The sequence below is a fragment of the Hyposmocoma kahamanoa genome, unplaced genomic scaffold, assembly GCF_003589595.1.
Source record: "Hyposmocoma kahamanoa isolate Upper Pololo Valley unplaced genomic scaffold, ASM358959v1 95, whole genome shotgun sequence".
Lineage (NCBI taxonomy): Eukaryota > Metazoa > Arthropoda > Insecta > Lepidoptera > Cosmopterigidae > Hyposmocoma > Hyposmocoma kahamanoa.
The window spans coordinates 5,734,853-5,756,231 of NW_020654972.1; the positions used below are offsets into that span (position 1 = coordinate 5,734,853).

At 35.5% G+C, this 21,379-nt stretch overlaps 1 protein-coding gene across 7 annotated transcripts in view; it reads left to right on the forward strand.

Moving 5' to 3' along the window:
* LOC113238285 (apoptosis-stimulating of p53 protein 1) overlaps positions 1-21,379 on the forward strand; it is a 468,812-nt gene that overhangs the window by 413,253 nt on the left and 34,180 nt on the right. For all 7 annotated transcript variants that reach the window (XM_026475122.1, XM_026475123.1, XM_026475120.1 and 4 more), the window contains one exon: positions 16,832-17,004. In XM_026475122.1, coding sequence (XP_026330907.1) covers positions 16,832-17,004 — 173 coding nt within the window. The remainder of the gene's footprint in view (positions 1-16,831; positions 17,005-21,379) is intronic.

The window sequence follows — 21,379 nt, forward strand, 5'->3', positions numbered from 1 at the left end:
GAGTGTAAGTATATTATGTATACCGTTATTTTGAGTAATTTATGTCTAATTGCACTAACCTTAAATACCTGTCTTAAACCAATACTTGCAATGCAAAAGACATTTTTAATTTTGTTATTTTAAGAGTGTCTTATTAATTTACGCGTTGGTTTAAGACGTACTTATGTTTAATATAATTAGACTTTCAATCAGTAACAATAAGTAAAATTATTTGTGCAAAAGTAAAAAATATTTTTAATAAAGGATTAAGTCTAAGTGTGTTGGAACAGGAAATAATTGGATAACAATGTAGTAGATCAGTAGCAGTAGAGCTCCATGTGAAAGAGTTCGTCGAAAAAGGGAAATTCTGACACCTTACCTATTTCTGCCGCCAAATAGTAAGTAATGTGAACATTACAACGTTCCGGTTATTAACAGTAAGGGTGCTTGTGAAATTACAGGCATATTATTATTACTTGTCAACTTATATTTTAGGCGATGGATGCAGTGGCAGTGCCCTCAGATCTTTGCGATTTGAAGCTCTGAGTGGCACTGCAACTGTTATGGACGGGCGTGTCGCTTACCACCTATACATATATACATACTTACCAATATCCATGACATGTTCGTCCCGTCAGTGGGTATCATAAAAAAAATTATAATAAATGAAGAATTCAATGTTGCGTCATCATCTTTATATTCAATTAAAAAATCTTTGTTATACCTCTACTATCGTTTGTATGGAATAACTCATAGTGTCACACACGGTTGTTGCAATGACGTACAAATAATCAATTGTAAGCAAATCACACTTCAAATCGCCGCATTGATTAAATTCTACTATTAATTCGTTGGGCAGATTCCCGAGAAAAGAATAAGCAAGAAACTTTAGGGGTTGCTCTTAGTAAATCAAGATTTGTATACATTTATTATTTACAATATTATATATTTCATATATCATATATAGAACGCGACCACCTGCAACGGCTAAACGGGTCACTACCATGGATTTTTATCATCCAAGAACGCAGAAGCTGTAAAATAACGTGGAGGGCTCATTTATTCGGCACGAATTTCATCTCGGTAACCCCGCGCGGCTGCCGTGCCGTCGCGGAGCAGAGTCCGCGTTGCCACCGCGCAGAGACCCCCTGCGTCTGCCATGGCAAAATACGCTCTATTTATTTTGCTTTTAGGTTTTAACTTAAATGAGTGTCCCGGACACGCGGCCGAACCTATGGATAAATGGCAAATTTTGATTAAGTATAATATAATAACTAATCAGTACAAAGTACTAAAAAAACCGACCTCAAAAGTACGTGGAATTGCGTCTATTTGCTAAGTTTTATTGAATTACCGCCTAGTTCGCCACTATATAGGAATTGACACTGGAGATAATAAAAATCGGTTCTTACTACTCCAAGTAGATTGTGAGAAAAACGCCTTGAATTGGAGAAATAGCAAAATTAACCATTAAAAAAATTGCTCCTAAATTAAAGTTAGGCGCTATTTATAAAAATGAATCTTCATGCGTGAACAGCCACCCTTCGAGGTGGATGATTTTCTTCAAAATGAAATGGGACCACTATGGAAGTACCCCCTTTCCAACAAAAAAAGAAGCATGAAAATCGGTTCACTAATACCGGAGTTATCGCATAGCATACATACAAAAAAAACATACAGACGAATTCAGAACCTCCTCCTTTTTGAAGTCGGTTAATAAGTTAGTTCAAATTGTCGTTCTAGATACCACGTTGGCTGGCTGTGGCCGTTGAGAAACGATTCTACTACTAAGTCGAACGATGTTTACAAAACTAATTTTATTCCCCAAAAACAAAAAAAATGTATATAAATTATATAGGTAAATCAATACAAAATAACCAACCCGTTTGTTTTCATCTCTGCATAACTCGGTGGTAATTTTTCATTTTAATCGGCTACAGTCGTAACTTTCATTTGTTTTCGACCCGCGGCATCACTCAATGGCTTTTTGCGGTTGTTCTTACATTAGCCCTGTGCACAGAATGGAGTTATAAAGTTAATCTTTTTTAACTATGCTATATTGAAAATTCATTTATTTATTTACATTGGTAAGGTATAAAAATACAATAAAAGCTTAAACTAGAAGCTAAAACTAGGATTAAATTATAAGCCTATTGGGTCCCCGCGGCAAGGTGCCCAAGATGCTGGCGGCGGTTCGACCTTTGTATAGCTATGCTAATACGTTGTTCCGGCGCCCTTGTGTCTGCTGGTTCGTTCCGTAGCTCAGTAGGGAGAGCATCAGCGACGGTATGGCAAAGTTCCTGGTTCGAGTCCAGCCAGATCGAAGACACTTTGTGTTTGATCTTTGTGTTATTAAATATAATATATAATATAATAAATAAAATAGTAACAGTAGAGCTCCCTGTGAAAGAGTTCGTCCAGGGAAATACTGTCATCTTACCTATTTCTGACGTCAAGACGTACTGTTAGCATGACTGTGTTCGGGTTTTGAAGGGTAAGGGTGCCAGTGAAATTACAGGCACATAGGATTGGTCAACTTATGTTTCTGGGTGCCGGGCGCTGCCGCAGTGCCCGTCAGATCTTTGCGATTTAAAGCTATGAGTGGTAATGCAACTGTTATGGACAGGCGTGTAGCTTACCATCATTATAAAAAAAATATGTTCATAAATTATTTTTTTTTTTACTTTTAGTCAAGTACGTAAATGATGTATTACTCAAAATGTCTCCTCTATGCGAAACGGTTACAAATTAATGTATTAGTAAAATGTTTAGACAGTTTGTTTCGACTAATTGCTCGTGACCCTTTAGGGTACTTTGATACGTTTTTGCGAATTAGTTTATTTTCCTTCCTAACGCAATGGAAGCCTCGTTTTGAGGGTTATTTCGAAAGGGTAACAGGAAACCTTAGGCCACAAACTGAACGACAACGAGCAGCGATGCAGTGACGACAGCGATGCGGGCGGTGTAGCGCGGTAAAGAAGGCTTTTGCCTGTACCACGAGATTACGTAACAGGTATCGCCAGCGACCGCGTAAAATATATGTATACAAAATGGTGTTACAACTTGTCACCACTAAGGGCACTGTAATGTATAATTTGCTATACTAATTTGTGAAACAATTTACGCGGTCGCTAGCGATAATTGTCACAGTAAACTCCCGAGTTTACTATACCCCGTAGAGGCATTGTTGTCGACGCTAGCGACCAGTGCTCTACCGTAAAATTATAGTGATTATCGCTAGCGACCGCGTAAAATATTTGTATACAAAATGTTGTTTCTTCTTGTGACCACTAGGAGCGCTGTATAATTTGCCATACAAAATTATGAAGTAGTTTACGCGGTCGCTAGCGACAACTGTCACAGTAAACTCGTGGTAGAGGCAAAGATCGCTTAGTTTGTGGCGGTATAGAGACGTAACGAGAGCGCTAAGTCAATACTATGACGTGACCTTTTTATAGGACCTAATTCTTCTATACAGTATAAGTTATTATTATTATTGTAAAAGAGACCTGAACCCATACTACGAACAAAGAAAGCAAAAAGGCGAGTTTCACCGAAATTTCGAAACGAAACCCTAGTCTGATCGTGGAGACGTTTGACTATATTCTTACAAATACCAAGCTAAAATTGGAATCACACTCTAATTATGAGCAAATACTATTTGTATTGTCTTTCTAAAACTGCCGAAATTATTTCTTCTTACGACATCTCGAAATTTGATTGGTTGAAAAATACCGCCGACTGCCGCGTAGCGACCGCGTACTTCTAACTGTCATGGCAAAATACGCTCTATTTAATAATAAATAATAATAATAATAATAATCATTTATTTCAGACATAACAAATCCATAGAATTACAATAATGTAAAATTAGAATTAAATATAATATGTATATAGGTACTTAATTATTAATAATTTGTTTAGCTTTTACCTTTTATCTTAAATCAGCGTCTCGGGCACGCAGGCGAGGCTGGCTTGAATTTGGTCTACGCGGCGGCCCGGTTGCATTATTCGGAGGAATTTAAATGTTGTTGCCTAGTAAATAGTATTCAGATTCGCCAGTAATGTACGTGTAGGCGTGGTTACTGGGTGGTCGCCGCTTTCGCCTCGTGTAACTGGGCGCTTAGGAGTACATTAGAAAAGGTATAGGAAGTTGTCGAAAGTAATTTGTGTGTACACGGAGTAAAGGAAAGTTTGACATACACGATCTATTTCGTACCAAACAAATAACAAAAGCAAGTTTAATCATAGACGAGATAAGCAAAGGTAGATTTGCCCCTCAAAAACATCTTTTTCCAGCCAACCCAAAACAGTCACTCTCCAACTCCCAAGGCCTTTTTACCGAGTGTAAGGGTTGGAAACTCATTTCTTTATGTTATTTCCTTTAATATGGTATAGAGTCAAGAGCACGTCAAGCTTTACACTTAAGACTTAAATTCAACTCTCTGCCGCTTACGATAAGAACGGTCCAAAGTACAAAGTGTCAAGCTTGATGAGCTTTTGACTGTATCCACGGAATACTTATTACATTTTCTTAAAAACTGAAACAATTATTTTAATTTTTAATACGTATCCCATTAAGGAGCACACAATATTCATAAATTATTTGTCACATTAAATTATTAAACAATTTGAATTTGAAATAATTGGAATTGGTTTCATGTAAGAATAATTTATTTTAATTTTATTTTAATATATAATAGATACACACACACGCTTGGCCACAATCTCACCTGATGTTAAGCGACGATGTGACCGACGATTGGACGCGTTTGCCTATAAAATGCCTATAATATGATTTTATAGGCATTACTTACTCAATACTAAAACATAATATATTATTCTTTTATATAACTTATTTAATTGTAATTTATATTTATATTTTACTTAACTCATAGTTGATATACAATTATGCTGTCTCGCCATGTCTGTTGTTTCACCACACTGTTGTTACATCACTTCTTAAAAGCAGAAATAAAATAAAACAACAAATAAAATAAAACATAGTACACAATACTGTTACACAACAAATTATTTACACAAGAAAAATATCAACAGTAAATTTCAATTTCTTATTCCGTTAATAATCTCTATGCGAAAACAAAGAAGCAATTACGATCCACAAATGGAAGTCCAGAAATTGTAACCTAAGAATCTCTGTAAAGGCCTGAACATATATTTGCTGGAATTTCTCTTAATAAATGTGTATTAATTTCTCAGAGGGACCATCTAATAAATATAGTCATAGTTGGCTCAGATTGTACGACGTAATTAATTGTCCAAAATATCTGTAATGGATCTGGAGGCCTATTCTCGTTCAATGCCACATTTTCTCAATTTCGAAATAATCACTATCAGTTACCACTAAAAATGTCACTAAGACGTCTGTTATACAAAAGAGGCCTTATTCACGTATTAATAGAGATGATAAGTCGATTTTGAAACTTCGATTAATAAGCATTTCGTTTTTATCAATTGTAGTCCATTTTGTTTTACATTTGAATCGAAGGCGGATAAGTCTGTTTTGACTGAAAATTGAATGCATAAAACACATCGGTGTAACATTTAATGTTAAAATAAAAAAGAAATATTTGTCTTCCAAATTTATGTCCAACATCGCAAATGAAACCATATACTATAGTAACCCAAAACTAATGCAATTGAGAATACATAATTTGTTAAAAAAGTTGCTGAAGTAATCAATAAATTTATATTCAAGTTTATAAATGGATAAGTAATTTATTCTCTAACTATCATGAGTCTCACGGTGGTTTCCTATTTCAAATAACTAATTATTATGTAAAATAATAATCCCTTTCTTCGCCATAAGATTCATTCACTATTTTATTTTTATATTTTCAAATCGTCTCCGCCAAAGTTATTTCTTTTTTACACGATCGCGACGTTGGCTTGCGACATCCTGCTCTTTACTGCCTCAGTAGAGCTACCACGACTTACGCATGAGCCACATTTATGTCGTATGTATCTCTATGCGAGAATAGCAGTATCTCGCGCTTTATGTCGCTCTCGCGCATGTCGTGCCCTGTTGTGCTAGCCCTACTAATCATTCGTTGTATATCGCTGTAGATCGATTTATATCGCGAGATTTTTATTTATTTATTTTCTTATTTATCAACACTTTATTGCATAGAAAACAGTAAAAATGGCAGCCTTAATGCCGTTAGGCATTCTCTATTAGTCAACCGGAGAAATGGGTTCAGATTAGTTAACAGGCGGTGTATGAAATGACAAACTGAGATTAGGAACAGATAGGCACAAAAATTATAATTTTTTTTATTCTTTTTTTTATTCAAATGTAAGTGTGCAGTTGACCTCCATCTCACCTGATGGAAAGTGACGATGAGATCGACGATGGAGCATGCACACCTACATAATGCCTATTCACTCTCGCCTTGAAAAGGTCGAAGTTATAACGTTCAGGGAACAACTCTGCAGGCAGGGAATTTCACTCACACTCACTCACACAACATAGCCGTTCGCCATATATATGTGGAAGCATAACGCTTCGTGCGAATCTTTGGAATATCCACAACATAGGGTTGGAAGCCAAGCCTACGCCTAGTCCCCTGATGATGGAATGGGGAGGGCGGAATGAAATCGTGTAATTCCATTGCACATTCTCCGTGATATATCCTGTAAAATACCGATAAGCAGGGAACTTTACGGCGGCGTTCAAGGCTTTGCAGCTTCGCCTCTACTAATTCCGAGTCACCTATAAGCCTCTTGCCACGCTTGTCAATTGAAACCAAGGTGGCCAGTTGGTATGCAGTAGAACTATCCCAAAGGTGGCAGCAGTACTCCTTACACTACCTGACTAACGCCTCACCCTGGAAAGGATGCCAAGCTTCCTGGCTGCATTTTTGGCCATGGATTCAATGCATCTGCCAAAGTTCAGATTGGATGACAGGTTCATTCCAAGTAGCTTGAGACGGTCGGCTATCGGTATGGATACGTCACGAAATGTCGGAGTTAGCTTAAAGGGACTCCGTTTTGTGGAGAATAGATACGCCTGCGTTTTAAATAATTAGATTTTGAGAATGCCACACAACCACACACATTGCCTGGTCTCAAACTAGTAAATTCCATGTACTATGAGGATTAGAGCAACGGAATTCACGCCGGGGCACTATCCAAAACAACCAGATCATAACCAATGTAGAAGTAATCATTTACCAAATGGGTCCTTTCGGGAAACGGACCCTGGACCTCCTCATCCAGGGTCCATAGTGCAAAACGTTGGGCCACTGAGGTCATCGTATTACTACTAATCTACTAATATCATTTTGTAGCAGGAGAGCTCCTTGTTCCACGAAATTATTACCGCCTGACAATAATAATAATTACTGCGTTCTGGTTTTGAAGGGTAAGGGGTGCTAGTGAAATTACTGGTACATGGGACTTGCCAACTTATGTCTCAGAGTCTCGGGCGCAGTAGTTCTCTGATCTTTGTCATTTAAAGCTCTGAGTGGCATTGACAGGCGTGTCATTTAAGACCAGGCGCAGGACTTGTCGTACTGTCACTTGGTATCGTGAAAAAAACCCTCGCCTATCGTAAGTGATCGAAATGGTTAAGATATTTACCTAAGCTTCAAGTAACATAGAGTGGATGATACCGCCTTCTGATATTTCGGAATGATTACAAATAAAAGTCAAAGAGAAAACCAAATACACTTTTACTTACAGTTGTAAAACATTTCTACCGAAAGAATACCGAGACCTGTTAACAAATCCGCCACGTATTTTCGACATTTCTCAACTGTATTATTTTAACTGCCGCACAATAATTGGCCCCTTGTGTTTACTAACTTTACTACATTCAGTATCGGAGTTTAACAATTACATTAGATACTGTTCATTAATTACAGTTGGGATAACATTTGCTTGGATTTGGGTTTTGGGGTCCCCATCACTGAGTCTGTCCGAATACTGTGCATTAACACGTTCATGATCCTCCACATTAAACCCGGAAACAACGCCGTAAGTCCACCTGAATTTGTGTGAAATAGTGTTGGTTTTGTATTTTACTTTGGCATTACTTTATATAATATATTCAAATTATTTTATTATTTTTGAAACATTAAACATATAAACGACTACCCAATTCCCAAGTTTAAAAATATCAGGGCTTTGATCTAAAAGTCCCACCAAAATATTTGACATTGAAATAGTGCCTATATGTATTTGTGACTCCTTGGATATGCGAGGACTTATGGTTGAAGTCAATTTGAGACTCCAAGTGGAGTCATAGTCTGTGAATGTGTTAAATTTACTAAAAATTACTAATATTACTTAGTTGATCGCGATGAGATCTGCATGTTAGAGAAAGTCTTCAGTATTGTGCTCCAGTCTGCTCACTTTAAATCGTCTCCGTTGTGGTAACCTATCACAAACTCGAATTTTTCCGAAATAACGTTTTTTCGAATTTTCATTACACCGAAAACCGAATTATAACGAAACCGTTGTTCTTTCAGGATATGTTGGATGTTTATCCCAAAGACACGATTAGGGTCGGTAAAGTTAGGTTTAAAAGAAAAAACATTTTGCTTTCAAAATTACCTTCGACATTATGAAAATTCGAGCAAACGTTATTTCTGGAAAATGTTTTCTACTACTAAATTACTAAAACGGGCTACTGATAGGTAATCCTCAGTTGTTTGTCGATAGAGTGTGTCAATGGCAGGATTTTTTACGTTCGGCGTTCTGCTAAAAGTTAAAAGTAGTGGCTTGTCTGTGCCAGCCATCGAGCTACTATTCAACTGCCATTGCAATTTTTTGGTATTCTACTTTTCAATGGTGAGTCGATGGTTTAGCCTACTAATTTATAAGGCACAAAAAAGATGTGTCAGAGCAATTTATCGATTGAAGAGAACAGATAGCTGTAAACCATATTTTAAAGATCTTCGACTACTGTCTGATCCTTCACTGTATGCTATTTAAAAAAAAAACAATGAAACGAGTTATTGACTAATAAAATATACTATACTGTGTCCGAATTTTTAAATGATAAATCCCTAAATTCATTGTCTAATTTTTGACATTGCGGCGTTATCGACGTTATTCATATTACGATATTATTTTGACGTCCAATTGCCATTAGCTTATGATCCTTGTAACTATTGACTTATTAAATCCATGTGTGCACGTCCATGCAATGGTGTTGAAAAACGAAACATGTTACACCTTCTTTAGTCTGTCGAAGTTTACACCTTTAATATTTGTATGTCTACTGTTTGGTCGGACACAGTGAAACTATACTTACTTTGTACGTCAGGTTCTATATAACCTGTGTTGTCACAAATAAATTAATTATTATTATTATTATTGTTATTATTTGTATATATTAAAACTTGAGAACTAAATTACTGATTAATAAAATTAGTTTTAGTAAGGCCACATCGATCGTTAATGGTTAAATGAATGAATGCCATCACTGCTATTCCACTACACTTAACTGCCATTACAACTATCAGAATAACAAATGTTATCTAATTGCAATATAATCTCAGTGGAGTCTTAATGGAATGACTAGTGACCAGTGACAATGGCTTCAAGAAAATTAGCGGATTTTGGGGCCTAGTTCACAGACGTGAGACGTTCGTGGACCTCCCAACCTTTCTTTAGAGGAGACCCGTGTTCATACGATAATTACATATTTCAATTTTAAAATAATCTTTGATTAATTTAAGTAAATTACTTTGCTACACTTTGAACTCGGTGAAGGTTGAATCGTACGTGATAGCTGCGCTTGCATTGAAGATTTTTTTTCATGCAGTTCATTTTCCCAATGTCTTTCCGCATGATAACACAAACGCAACTGCAATCACAAATACGAGCACCAAAAATTCACGTTTTTCGCCTCTCTATGAGGCATCATCAGGTGTTGTTGATTGTTCGACACTCGGCCACGATGGGTTCGCAGAGTAGCAAATTGATTTACTTCCATTTTCATTAACGTGGATTCCCGCAAAGTGACGCCTGATTCCTATAAATTACGATCCTTATATCACCATCTTTCCTCACCATCATTATCAGTCATATATAATGCCAATGCATTATTGCAAATATGTTTCCCGCAATGTGCGCCATTTCACCGGGTCCTAAGCTTGTCGTATCCATTTCCTGCCAGCAACTTTTAACTTCACTCTACCTGATCGTAGAGCGTGCTACTCTACGTTGGGCGAGTCGTGGTCTTTACACAACCGATTATTTTAGATAGGGCTTAGTCCACTTCCGCTTGCTTCTTCTACAAACTACACCGACAACCTTGGTTCTCTATTGGATAACTTCATTACGAATTTTATCCTATAGAGAAACTCCGAGCATTGCTCATTTCTTAGCTCGCTCAGCGATTTTAAATTTTTCTATTGTGCGTAAATTGATTGCGATCTCTCAGTAAGACGTCATCAGTAAAATGTCCAACAACAAGATCTCACTCACTATGAAATTCCCCTTATTATGCAAACCCAAGCAACGCAATGAACTCCGGAGCATTAGCCAGAATACCTTGACCAATTTAAAAAACATTGTTTCCCAAATTGGTCCGACTGGGAACGAAACCTGGAATTTACTCATTTATCGCCCACACTGTAAACCGCAAGGCAACCGGGATCGTCAAACGTTTAACGGCAATATACCAACCTATATTTTTATAACATGAATTGATATTATTGTTCACCGACTTTGAAAACACTCCAAACCGTTCGGAGTATCATCAAAGAACCTTATTTCGTGCGTTACATTTTAAATAAAATACGTTCTTTCAGATGTCTCATACATAAATCAATTTGGAGGTCTCAGTCACATAGATCGCGATATTTCTGAAGCGTTTTAGCACAGACGTTGTGTTCACGCAATTTCGTGTACCTATGTTTATTAAAAATTGGTACGTTGAACTTTCTTGGAATTCTAAATTTAATGATTTAATTTTAATTATTATAATAATAATATATTTATTATTTTATTTTGATATGAAGAGGAAGGAGGAACTTTAAAAGATTCGTTACCAGGGATACCTTTGGTTATCAAATTCTTCAGTTGGCGATTAAATTATAACGTGTCTGAATTGCAATTAATTTGTTTCCATATGTCGCATTATCGTTTGAAAGCATAACATATGAACTAGAATAAAACAAATTAGAATGTCACGTGGCGTATTCGCAGAGAGCGGTAGCGCAGTTGTTGTAACTTTTCTACTTGTATTATTGGTACTTTTTAAGACGTTAACGCAGAAACCTTATCTTGCATATCCGAGCTCGTTTATAAAGCATCGATCATCTACTCCTTTTTTAAATATGATTGATGATCTTCCCAACTATCATCGGATGAAGTATGTATGTGTCAGATGACTTTGATTATTTTGGACATATCCAAACGACAGCTTCATCGCTTTCTGCGACTTCACGTACTTTTCAAACATACGTGATTTTGTAATGATTACAAATTCAGGTTAAATAACTGTCTCTACTTACAGATTTCTCACGACGATACGATGTTTAATTGTTCTCCCTATAGTTCATGATTGATGAGTGATTTCACCGGTTACGGGCAGTTAAGACTAACGAAAGACAACTACTAACAAATATTTATCGCTGGAGTTGTAATAAAATCAGTGTAGAAGATAATATCATTAAATAGAAGACGTCAATTAAAAAACCTTCCATAAAATAAAATAAATATAATATCTTGGAAAGACGAGTGGGCAGAGAAATGACAACATATTTAGACGTCGGAGACCTCCAGTACGAACAAATAAAGCCCTTTTATTGTCTTTTGTAATTGAAAGGTCTGAGGCACTTCTGTTTCAGTTTCTAAATGGTTCCAACTGGCTTTTCCAGCTGTAAGATTATACGAAGTAGCTTTTTTGCTGAGTTATGCGTTATAATTACAAAAATTTTAAACGTACGGTGGTCTTATTTATTTCATGGTTAAAACCACGTGAATTTTATGCGATTGTATATATTTCATGTTGATCTTTAAGCAGACGGTTTTCATAGCAAACTATACTATCTATATATCGTCGAGGGAAAGTACTGCCACCTTACCTATTTCTGCCGCCAAGCAGTAATGTCAGCATCACTGCGTTCCGGTTTTGAAGGGTAAGGGTGCTGGTGAAATTACTGGCACATGGGACTTGTCAACTTATATCTCAGGGTAACAGATCTTTGCGATTTAAACCTCTGAGTGGCACTGCAACTGTTATGGACAGGCGTGTAGCTTACCATCAGGCGCACGACTTCTTGTCTCTGAAATGAAAACGTTTATTTAGTGTAGGCGTACTAAGAATGGATTTTACGAAATTCAACAAAGTGGGTAAAAAGCGTAAAAATGTTTGTGAAAAATATTATTCTTAACCTTACAAAGATGAAACTTAGTATAAATACTCTATAATGTAAACAGTAAAAAAGTGATTTCACATTTTTTTCAAAGCTATCCCTAAATAGCGGTGAAATGGAATATTAAAATTTATATGGGAACTTTTTAATTGGTTTGGATATGAATTTAAATACAGAATGAATAAGCACGTGTTTCATGGTTTTTCAAAACAACCCCTAAAAGGGGATAAGTTAGTGTGTCAAAATAAAGAATAATGTATGCAAAAATTTGTAAATGTTTGTAAAAACATGTCTAACTATTATGTCTGGCTATTTTATTATAAATTTAGTAGCAGTGGAGCTCCCTGTGAAAGAGTTCGTCCAGGGAAGTATTGCCTTACCTATTTCTGCCGCCAAGCAGTAATGTGAGCATTTCTTCAGAACTGCGTTCCGGTTTCGGAGGACAAGGGTGCCTGTGAAATTACAGGCACATGAGACTTGTGAATTTACGTCTCAGGGTGACGGGCACAGTGGCAATGCCCGTAAGGTTTTTGTGGTTAAAAGCTCTAAGGCATTGCAACTGTTATGCATAGAAAAAAGGAATATATTAATGCATTAATATTAGACATAACTGGTTGATGATTATCCATAATACCGTTTCTTACCATCTCATTAAATACGTGATTTTAAGTACGAAAAATAATTTTCAAAAATAGTTTCATTCCAAAATATATAAGTGAGAATAATATTGAGTTCTTAGGTTTTCGCGATTGTTACACATAGGAAATGAAACTATTTTTCCGGATTGACTGCCGTCAACCGTGACCATGGGACCTGTAAAGGGCCCGAAATGTCGGTTTGTTTGAAAAAACAAATATACGCGATTTAAATCCGGAAAAATAGTTTCATTTCCTATGAGAATAATATTTTTTTTATACAAAAACCGGCTTCAAAAATTTATGGAATTACATCTATTTGCCAAGTTGTATTGAAATCAGTTATGGGTGAAACACAATAAACCAAGTTTTCATCACCTAATTTGCCAATATGTGGAATATTTTCTTCAAATTTAAATGGGACCAATATTGAGGTACCCTCTTTTCAACAAAAAAGAATCATCGAAATTGGTTCATAAATGTCGAAGTAAAGGCGCTTGTTCACGCTAAGAAAAGTCGCCGGGTCTATGCAAGGATTCGTGTCGTTTGTACACACGAACTGTGTAACCCCGGCGCCGGATTAGAAAAAATCTTGTCTACCCCCGACACGACGCGCTCTGCCGCTATTATATTTGGCGGGGTGAGGTGCATTGTCAGTAAACTAACGTTTATGCGTGTGGACGGGTATTGCTTAGTAGTCAATATATACAACAGCATGTTTCTACTACTACCTGGAAGACTCGTAATGCACTGACACATTTTACCGTACACACATCTGTCCGAAAGCATTCGTGTCGTGTACATACTCATCATTTTCTCGTCTACAACAGACACGACATGTTTTCGTGGGTAGTTCTGACAAACCAAGACCATTCTCATCTTTTCTGTAGCAGACACGTCGAATTTCTTAGCGTAACTTATACACAAAAATAATAAAGTCAAACTGAGTAGCTCCTTCTTTTTGAAATCCGTTAAAAATATTATTTAGGGAGATGATGAATCTAAAAATAGGCATGTATAACAAATTCATGTTTTATATATTACCAACAACACACTTTTGTGTAAAAGCAATTAGGCCTAGCCTTCAATTGCCTAAGTTATAATTCTCAATTGTTCTCGGCAAAATATACCCGGTAAAATCTTTCATCGATGATAATAGCCTTTTTTAATAAGATTACTTTACCAAAGTAATAATCTAGATTTGAAAAGTTTAACATTCTAGAGCAAATTTGCTTTGAATTGAAAATATCGGAATGTGGCTCATTTTCTTCCCCAATCCACTTTACTTTATTATCTAACTAACTTCGTGCCTCATTGTTTAACAATCTTTTTTTTTGCTGACTATCCGATTTTGTTACATTCCAATTTTTTAAATATTATTGAACTTCATTTATTATTATATTTACATTAAAAAAGTCAGTTAATAAATTTAACTGTCTATTTAAAATAGACATTAATTAATAACTGAAAATTACAGATTTTAGCTGTGTAGTTAAATATTACAATGCACACACACACTCTACATTAAAATATAAATAAAATACATAGAGTAAAGAAATAAAATACATATACAGAGTGTAGCAGGAAACTGTCAAAGGAAATATTTGGTACTAATAATCAACTTTATTTTGATCACACGACTGTACTTCAGTACAATCGACTACATAAAAAAAATCCTACTAAACCTTAATAGCAAATTTCTGCCATACGTGGCGCCTTACATCGGGAATCTCTTAAATGGTCACAATATAGCTTTATAAACAGAAATTAGCAGCACCTGATTTATTAATTATAATCTCATTAACTATTTCAATTATTTAACCTAATACCATTATAATAACGGAGTAACATTTGAAGAACATGTTGTTAAATTTACTGAATTTGTGCCGCCATCTATCTGAACACCTTTTAAACTAACTGGTGGCATTCATCTAATCATAATTTCAATTACTTTTACGTAGACGCCCGCGCTACCACATTAATTAATTACATTACATTACTTTTATTTTGCTTATAATTTTATTATATTTATAAATTTTACTGTATTTAGTTACGGGTTTTGGTAACAGTAGAGCCCCTTGCGAAAAAGCTCGTCCACGGAAGTACACAGTGACAGTGCCACTCAGGTCATTACGAAATAAAGCTATGCACTGAGAAGAGCCGCACTGCAACTATTATGGACAAGAGTGTCGCTTTTCACCAGGCGCAGGACTTACTCGTCCTATTACTTGGCGTCATAAAAAATATATTTATAAGTAAAATAAATTACTTACCTAGTAGAAATATTTTTTTGAATATTAAACGTAATAACTAATACGGTACTTACAACTAACAATACCTTCCATAATTTCAGTACAAAGTACTAAAAAACCGACCTCAAAAGTCATTCATCCCCTAGTTTATCACCCTTATGAATAAATTCTTCAAATTTAAATAGGACGACAACTTTCCAACAAAAAAGGAATCATCAAAATAGGTTCACAAAGTTATCGCATAACATACACACGCAAAAAAAGAATAAAGACATACAGTCGAATTGAAAAATCTTCCTTTTTTTGAAGTCGCTTAAAAACAAAACAAAGTAAATTATATTATAATCTTCACCTCGTATAATAATATTTTATTTATCCGTAACCGAGACTGATAATGGACTAGGTTTAATATTGCAACAAGGAAAGAACGTCTGACATTATCAGAAAATAACTACCCTGTGTGCCATTTATGTGTCTTACAAAAGTATAAACAAGAGGCACAAATTCCAGGCACGAAACATTTTATCACGTGACGCACGAGCGAGATGAAAAGTAAATTATTGCAATAGGGTACTATTTAGGGAGTTGTTTTTACGTTTTGCTTATAGCAAACTTCCTTTTGCGTTTTAGAATGCCTTCGATTTCATTACTTATAGGTATAGATATATTACCCTAATAGCCGTGGCAGCCTAATGGTTTGCTGCCTACCTACTGCCTACTGCCTCTCAAACAGAGGCCGTGGTTTCGATTTCGGGCTAGCACCTCTGAGTTTTTCGGAATTTATGTGCGAATTTTAATTTTAAATTTACCTTGAGCTTTTCGATGAAGAAAAACATCGTGATGAAGGTTCGCAACTCTTGGAAAACGTGGGAAGTCCCCAACCCGCATGAGGCCAGCGTGGAGGACTAAGGCCTGAAAACCCAAAGAAAACTTTGTGATGAAACCTACACATCGAGGAAGCGTTACAACCATCATTGGGACGTATGTGTTGATGTATAATAATTGCATTGCATTACATATACTGCCCTCCTTATCACTGACGTAATCGATATTTTTAGCGAAATTGAGTTATAAACGTATCCGGAATCAGCGACACTAGATCGACAAGCCCCGATAGGCGGTTTTTAAATATCTTATTTAGTTTCCGTTTTATTGTTATGCAAAATAAAAGTAATTAAAATTTTTTTAGGTGACAATAAAACTTTTAGTGCCAACATCTCGACAACTCGTTACTTATGACAAGGAGGGCAGTATAGTTCTGCGTGGCACCGCAACAGCTATGAACCAGAATGTCGCTTACCACCAGGCACACGACATGTTCGTCCCGTCACTATAAAATAAAATTTGGAATAATTATTTTCTTCGAAATATTGCATTTGCAGTTGAACCTATTTAAAAAAAATATTCTTGGAGCGACTATTTTTCAGTTAATAGAACAATTTTAGGATAATATTAAGTTTATATGCCATGTACAATGCCAAAATTCTATTCCGCATGCGCACGGCTTCCAAAGAGCTTGTGGTCCCAGGAGATTCATTGCCTGTCATTTGATATCCGACGAATACATATTACACATGTCCATTATAATGATGTTATTTTCCCTTGTCCACAGCAAGTGACCTAGAATCGATACGGGCGCTATTCAATGAGAAGGAGAAGGAATTATCGGTGGCAGTGGCCAAGGTGGAAGAGCTAACGAGGCAGTTGGAGGAGCTAAGAAGAGGCAGGGTGCAGCCCCAACCCCCATCAGCCGCTGAGCTGGACAAATTGAGAAGAGAGCTTATGGTAAGTAATTTTTTTTTATTATCCCAGGTGACGGGGTGAACACATGCTTGTGCTCAGTGCCACTCCGAGCATTAGATTTCAAAGATCTAATGTGCACTGCCATTGCGCCCGTCACCCTGAGACATAAGTTTAAAAGTCCCATGAGACAGTAACTTCACCAGTACCCTTATTTACCCTTCAAAACCGAAACGCATAGATGCTCACATTACTGCTACGCGGCAGAAATTGGTAAGGTAGCAGTAGGTACGTTCCTGGTCGAACTTTTCACAAGAAGCTCTATTGGTATTGAAATAAATTTTCATATTTTTACGACAGGGTTTCCCTAGTGCGGGGCTATAAGTGTGCGCGTTATTATTATATTGTTGTACAAAGAGTAAAAATGAACGAAAAGACACGTATCAATTAAAATTCACGCCACAGCCGAACAAGAATCGGTTTTAAAAAGTATGATATATAAAAGATATGCATTTGGTGGAAAGATACGCCTGTGTAGGAATATTTACATTAATTATAACAAATGTGCGTTTTAGAGTCGTGTAAAAATGGTAAACATATTTGTGCTCTAGCAAATTTTGCGTAGGCGTAAGCTATTAATACCTGCCACACCTGTTGTACAAATTCTTTCTAATATAGCTAAAATAATAAATGTCGGTGTCAATGAATTATAACGAAAAATAACGTATACATAAAAATATACATAATAAGCATAAATGATTCAAAATCAGACAATATTATTCCTATGATCTCGTAAACGCCCAGCACTATAATGAAAATGTCGCAATATGATAGATATTTGTAAGAAGAAATATCTACATATTTATATGTATTTGTTATTATGTATTTGTTCTCTCAAACAAATCAATAAATCTGGAACTTTACAGGTCCCATAGATAAAGCTAAGTGTGATGATAAAAGTATCAAAAAGTTATATTCAACATTATTTATTTATTTTATTCAGGTCACATGACCCATATAATTTACACCTTAATTAATAACATACACACTATTATACTAAGTAACTAATTTACACGAATTGCACTTGATTGCACATCATATTTTTAACCGACTTTAAAAAAGGAGGAGGTTCTCAATTCGTCTGTATGTTTTTTTTTGTATGTATGTTACGCGATAACTCCGGCACATAACATTTGTGAACCGATTTTGATGATTCTCTTTTTGTCTAAAAGAGGGTACATCGGAAGTACTTACATGAATTTGACGTAAATATTCCATCTCTAAGGGTGGCAAACTAGGGGATGTATAACTTTTGAGGTCGGTTTTTTTGGTACTTTGTAACCTGTACCTCAGTACAGCAGTAATCTCAATTATGCACCATAGTTACAAAAGTTATTGATATAATATCTTATTAAGGCGTCTGCGATAGTCATCAACTTCTGCGTATAAAGATTCTACATTTTACAAAATGTTTCAATATTGTTAAAAATATATTTCTTGCCCTTGTAGTAGAGTAGGTTTTCGTATAAACTTGCTGCAAGAAAATTTATACTGATGTGTACCCTACATAGGAATCTCATAAGGAGATAAAGTACTTTCCCAATCGAGTGGGGCATTTAAGATTGTGGAGTGTTCCCTTAGCTCTTTACTATTCGGAATAAACTTCGAAGTCCCTCGTCAAACTGGCCAAGAATCCCTTGTCAGTGTCCAATGCCACAGGGTTAAATAATCAAAATTCGTACCAAACTATTCAGCTGAGCTGAGATAATGAGATTGCAATATGACGTGAAGCCGTAATAGCTGGAACAACGATTTCTTGAAAAGTCCTGAGTTCGATTTCCATCGAGGAACCTCGCTGCTGAGAATATTAATAGCATATATAGACGGTTTTTGTAATGGGAGAGTATGTGGATGTCCGTAACCATCTTAGGAACCATTAAGTCTTTTTTTGTGAAAACAATTTTGGCATAGTAAATATTTTGGTCAAGCGCGAGTTGTCCATAAAAATAAATAAAAGTTATAAAATTTTTTAGTGCTTATCGACTCAGTTTCATGAAGGCATCATTTCATTGTATTGGACGAAAGAAATCGGGACAGCAAAGTTGGTCAAATTTCATAAAATATTTTTTCATATAAAATGAATAAAATTGACTAATTTTTTTATGCTAATAGACCAGTTTCTTATAAAGATGGAGTCATTGTAGATGTGTGCAGGGTTCTTCATGATGTTTTCCTTTATTTCCGTTATTTCCTTTATTTAAATCAAATTTTGAGCATAAAGTTCTAAAAATTCAGAGGTGCAAACCCAAATTCGAACCCTGTGCTTGTGAGAGGCGGTAGGTCACACCATTAAACTACCACATCACTGAGTCATTTTCGAATTATGGCCACTGTAAGTAACTAACCAACATTTCGTACATGAAACCAAATACTGTCGTAACCCAAAAATGATGGTATTGAGAAAAAACCGATTTAAAAGTTAAAAAAAATTACAGAATGCATCTTATTGCGAATAATGGGGAAAAAAAAACTAGAATATAAATTCATTGGTTCGATTCAGTAACTTTTGAACTTTTATCGTATTTTATCGTTTTTTTTTTGTCCAACTCCACCATTTTGAGTTACGGCAGTATTTGGTTTCACGAGTGACTTATTTTTACAGTAAAATAAATTATCGTGATGAAAAACCACACCAGTAAGTCAAAGTCGTAATTGTTACGTCTTTTAGTAAAGGCCAAAATGTGATCTATACAAAAAAATAACATGTCGTTCGCGTATTTGTGAAAGTCAAGCGAATTAATATGCTACGATATCACACACAAACAGCCACGTAGATTACTTCGTTAAACTTTAAACGCCCCTCATGCATCTGAAGTCCAAAAGTTAATAATACGTTCTAATTAACTTTGAAGACTTAGACCGGTTCACACGGCTTTTTTTCGAAACGATACAAACGCGCGTTTGCATCACGACACTTGCGATTTATAAGCGGATGCATCGATACAGAAAGTCGGGCGTGTAATTCTTGTTTTTTTTATGATATCAAGTGACGTGACGAACAAATCGTGCACCTGGTGGTACACGACACACCTGTCCATAACAGATGTGTCTGTACCACATGACCTGGTAAGGGCGGCGGGTAACCGATGGATCGGCTGAACTAGAAATCTTTGGGGTCGGCTTATGTTCAGCAGTGGACGGCTGATATGTCATCATATCAGCCGGCAGCCATACTGAATAATGTAACGCTGTTGTAAAACCCATTTCACACTCGAATTAGTACGGCACGTAGGTACCTCGAGTTAAATGGATCGTTTTACACCCTTTACGCGAATTTTTGGCTATTCACACAATTCCTGTTGTCTTCTAATACAAATTTATTAATGGCTAATGTTGTATTGGAATTGAAATAATTTTTTCGGATCTGAATCGCATATATGTTCACCCAGTGACCATATGACCTGTAAAAGGCCTGAAACGTTTGTTGGTTTGAAAAAACAAGTATACGCGATCGAAAAACAGTTCAATTTCAATATGTAACAGTCGTGAACACCTTAGAACTCGATAGCTAATATTGTGTCTAGGTTATAAAGGTAAGTTGCAAAAACTATAAAAATTCGCGTTAATATATTAGCGTTTTGTTTTCTTTTATTATTTAATACATACATAATCTATAACTTTTTCATAAAAAAAACCGACCTTAATAGTTTGTGGAATCATATTTTTTACATCAAGACAATAACGGAAAGTGGGTGAAATCCAATAATAATAATCGTAATAATGCACACAGTTATACTCCCGTACTAAGGACACCATAAATTACACCCAAACGAAAGAAATAAATGTGGGCCGTACAAATATTTTAACCATATTTATACTTTATTTATTATATATTGTTATTTATGTATATAGGTTCTAATAATGTATGTATTTATTATTATTTATACATTTACTTTATTGATGAATAGTGTATTTATTTAAAACACTTTCATTACAAGATATTCTTTGGTTGCACCCCCCCCTTACCTACTCTTAAATTTCTATCCTAAGGTTGCCTGGAAGAAATGGTTATTTATTTATTTATTTATTTGTTTATTTGCAAACTTTACAGCTTTTTAATTTTCGTTTACAATCATAATAATATACGTATATAGCCAATAACAAAGTTTGTCATATTACATTTTAATTATAGCGTTACTTTATCTAGCGTTAATCTATAGCCTAATCGAAAAACAAACATGTTGAAAATTTACATTAAGTTCTTAAATTAATGGTAATCTACATATTATTAAATTATTACATACAAATATAACATTATTATTATATAAATTATAAAGGTGTAAGTGTAAGTATGTTTTAGTGTTGTGTGTGTTTGTGTGTGTGTGTGTGTGTGTGTGTTTGTGTGTGTGTGTGTGTGTGT